This window comes from Gossypium hirsutum, chromosome A03 (genome assembly GCF_007990345.1).
Source record: "Gossypium hirsutum isolate 1008001.06 chromosome A03, Gossypium_hirsutum_v2.1, whole genome shotgun sequence".
NCBI lineage: Eukaryota > Viridiplantae > Streptophyta > Magnoliopsida > Malvales > Malvaceae > Gossypium > Gossypium hirsutum.
In genome coordinates, this window is record NC_053426.1 from 45,085,884 (window position 1) to 45,089,210 (window position 3,327).

At 26.4% G+C, this 3,327-nt stretch overlaps 1 protein-coding gene across 1 annotated transcript; it reads left to right on the plus strand.

The window, feature by feature from the left end:
- Positions 1-882: 882 nt before the first annotated feature.
- Positions 883-1,821, plus strand: LOC107887905 (CASP-like protein 4D1). The gene is made up of 2 exons (XM_016812124.2): positions 883-1,174; positions 1,255-1,821. The coding sequence occupies exons 1-2, from the start codon at positions 887-889 to the stop codon at positions 1,510-1,512; spliced, it is 546 nt and encodes a 181-aa protein (XP_016667613.1). The 5' UTR covers positions 883-886; the 3' UTR covers positions 1,513-1,821.
- The last annotated feature ends 1,506 nt before the right edge of the window (positions 1,822-3,327 follow it).

Below are 3,327 nucleotides of genomic sequence, written 5' to 3' on the forward strand. Positions count from 1 at the left end.
AATAATCTTTTCTTCTATAATTTTTAACATTAATGGTTTGATAACTGAACTAATTTCAGTGACCCAAACGATATTCCAACGATGCTTAAATAAATTTGCTATTAATTTTTGTATTATAAATTTTTCAAATTTAGTTTTGATCCAAATGATAATAATTATATTTATTAGGTTAAATTTTATTATTAATCTCATACTATGTGTAAATTATGAATTTAATCTCTATTCTCTATTTTGATCATTTTTAGTTCATATTGTTGAATACAAATGTTTTATAATTATACACAGGATAGAGGGAGCCTTGGACACTTGGTTGAATAGTATAATTAGAATTTTAGTGCCTCTCAAATGTAAATAATTCAATTAAGAACTTGTAACCATTTTTTAATAAAAATTACAATTTTGACTCCTCTTAAATAATTAAAATTTTAAATTTAAATTATTTTAATACAATTTTTTATAGCTTTTAGCACATAATTTCTACCTTCTTCACTGATTATATTATTTATTTTATTAATTAAGTTAATGTTGAGATGGTGTTTGACGTGAAACTCAATTAGACTTGTTAAGTTGGAATACGTAGTCCAAAAATCATTTACAACGCTGCGCCGTTGAAGTGAACAAGGATTAACTTGGAAACATCGAAAGACCCAACCTGCATTCAAGACTCAGTACACAACCGGAATTGTACATCGAGAGGCCTGCACTGCACTTTAAATAATTTAACCAAAAATACAAACATATATATTGATACAACCAAGAAAATAAGAAGCCTTTTGTTTTCTATAAAAACCCCCCCTGTACATATCACTAATAATCAGTATTCATTTCAGATATAGAATAAAATCGGGGAAGAGGAATTAGTATTAAATAATTAAGTGGTTGATATATGGCATCCAAGAAGGGTATGGCAATTGCTAGCCTTGTGCTTAGACTTTTCACTATTTTATTTGCAGCTGGCTGTATAGTGGTTCTCATACTAGACAAGGCTCCCAACGGTGGCGATTCCAATGTAACATTCAGGGATGTCATTGGCTACAAGTATGTTTTCGCCACCGCTGCTGTTGCAGCAGCCTATTGCCTATTGCTGTTACCCCTTACAATGTACCGTGCTTGTACCGGAAAGAAGCTTGTTCGTGGTCCTTTCTTGCCTGCCTTGCACTTTTATGGAGACAAGGTATCCGCCATTTACATTATTAAATTTCCTCCTTAATTTTAGTCACCAACATTGCTAATTATATTTCATTACTACGACAGGTGGTTGCCTTTGTTTTGGCATCGGGTGTTGGTGCCGGTTTTTTGGACACTGCGGATCTGAAAGTAGCTTATGGTGATTTCTTGGAATTATTCGGGGAAGATTTCAAGGATACTCCCTTGGAAGGTTTCTTTAACAAGGGATATGTAGCGACGGCTCTTCTTGCAGGAGCATTCTTATGCATGGCTATTCTTTCAATATTTTCCTTCCCCCGCCGACCCCCCACCGACGCCACAAACAAAGGTTTCTTCTTCCGATGAATGATTTGTCTCCGATGCCAGCAACACTTGATATATCTTTTGACTTTGAGTTGAGGCCAGCAACAACATATATTTTTCTTTCATTTTTATTATTATTATTTATGGCTCAAATAAATAAGATGGTGAAAAGCATCAAATTCATGTCTCTCACTTTGATAAATGATGCTTCTTCTGCTTTTAGCTTAACCAAGACCAACACTGTAGGCTGTAGCATCTATAATTACTGTCTTCATAAATAAAAGTATTGTTTTTTTCTCATCATTAGCATACGATTCTTTTTGTAGAAAAGTTAGTATTTCAAAATTTTGCTTAATACTTACTTTTAGCTAAAATATTGTACAAACTTTTATAAGTGCGGTCTCCGTTTTGTACACTCGGTTATCTCAATTTAAGTTTCTCTTACAGTAAATTTAAGTATAATGATATACTGTCACGTCTGTCACGTGTTAAGAAAAAGTAATAATTTCACTTATTTTTTTAAATAGTCATAAAAGTTAAAAATAAAAAAAAATCTAAAACCCCCCAAAGGCTTAAAACTTAGAATATTACAAAAACAAAAAAATCATAATTTCTTTTTTGCTATAAAAATATTTAAAAATAATTAGAGTTGACAAAATAGGCTCGAGCAAGGAAAGCCCACCCATGCTTATTTGGATCCGAAAAAATTCGAGCTTGAGAAAGCTGGAACCCGACAGAATCTGAACTTTAGATAAATCTGACCCAAAACCCGATTTTACAACTAAACAATCTTAGTAGACTATAATTTTATGATATTACTGAAAAGTAAAAATAAAATATAAATAAATGATAAATCATTATTTTTTTTTGAAAATTTATTCCTAAGTATTGCATATTTGTACTATTTTTTATTAATTGGGAAAATAATTAATAATAATTTTATATTAAATTATAAAGTGAAATAATTTTTTTAAAATATTAATTTAATTTAAAATATTTTAATATGTATAATAAATATATAAAAATAATAATTTATAAAATTAAACTTTAATAATAATATAATAATATATTATATAACTATTATCAAAATCAATTTCCTAACCTATATACTAAATTAGAATATATATCTACTACATAAACTAACATAATATATACTATTAATAATATAATATAATATATAATTATTACTAATACATAAAATATTATTAATTGTAATATATAATGTACTAGTAATATATATAACTATTATTACAATACAGATTGCAAGAAAAGATATAGTATTACTTGATATTATAATGTTCAATCATTAATGCATATATATAAACTATTAATATATTATATATTATTTATTATGTGATATGATATAATATTATATAATATAGTAGCAAGGCTAATTTTTAAATATACAAAAATATAGGGACTTAAAGCATATGTCAACCAATATAATGATAAACAATAACATATAATGTACTACTATTATATATAACTATTATATTACAGATTATAATAGAAGATATAGTATTATATTATATTATATGTTTAATTATTGATGCATATATAACTATTAATATTTTGTATACTATATGGCATGATATAGCATTATATAATATTGAGCAAGTGCTAACTTTCAAATGTACGAAAAGTATAGGGACTTAGAGCATATTTCAATTAATATAATAAACAATAATATATAATAATTAATATATAATGTACATCTATTATATATAGCTATTATTATATTATAGATTATAATAAAAAAATATAGTATTACAAGATATTATAGTGTTCAATCATTGGTGCATATATATTATATATTATATATTATATATTATATGATATAATATAACATTATATAAT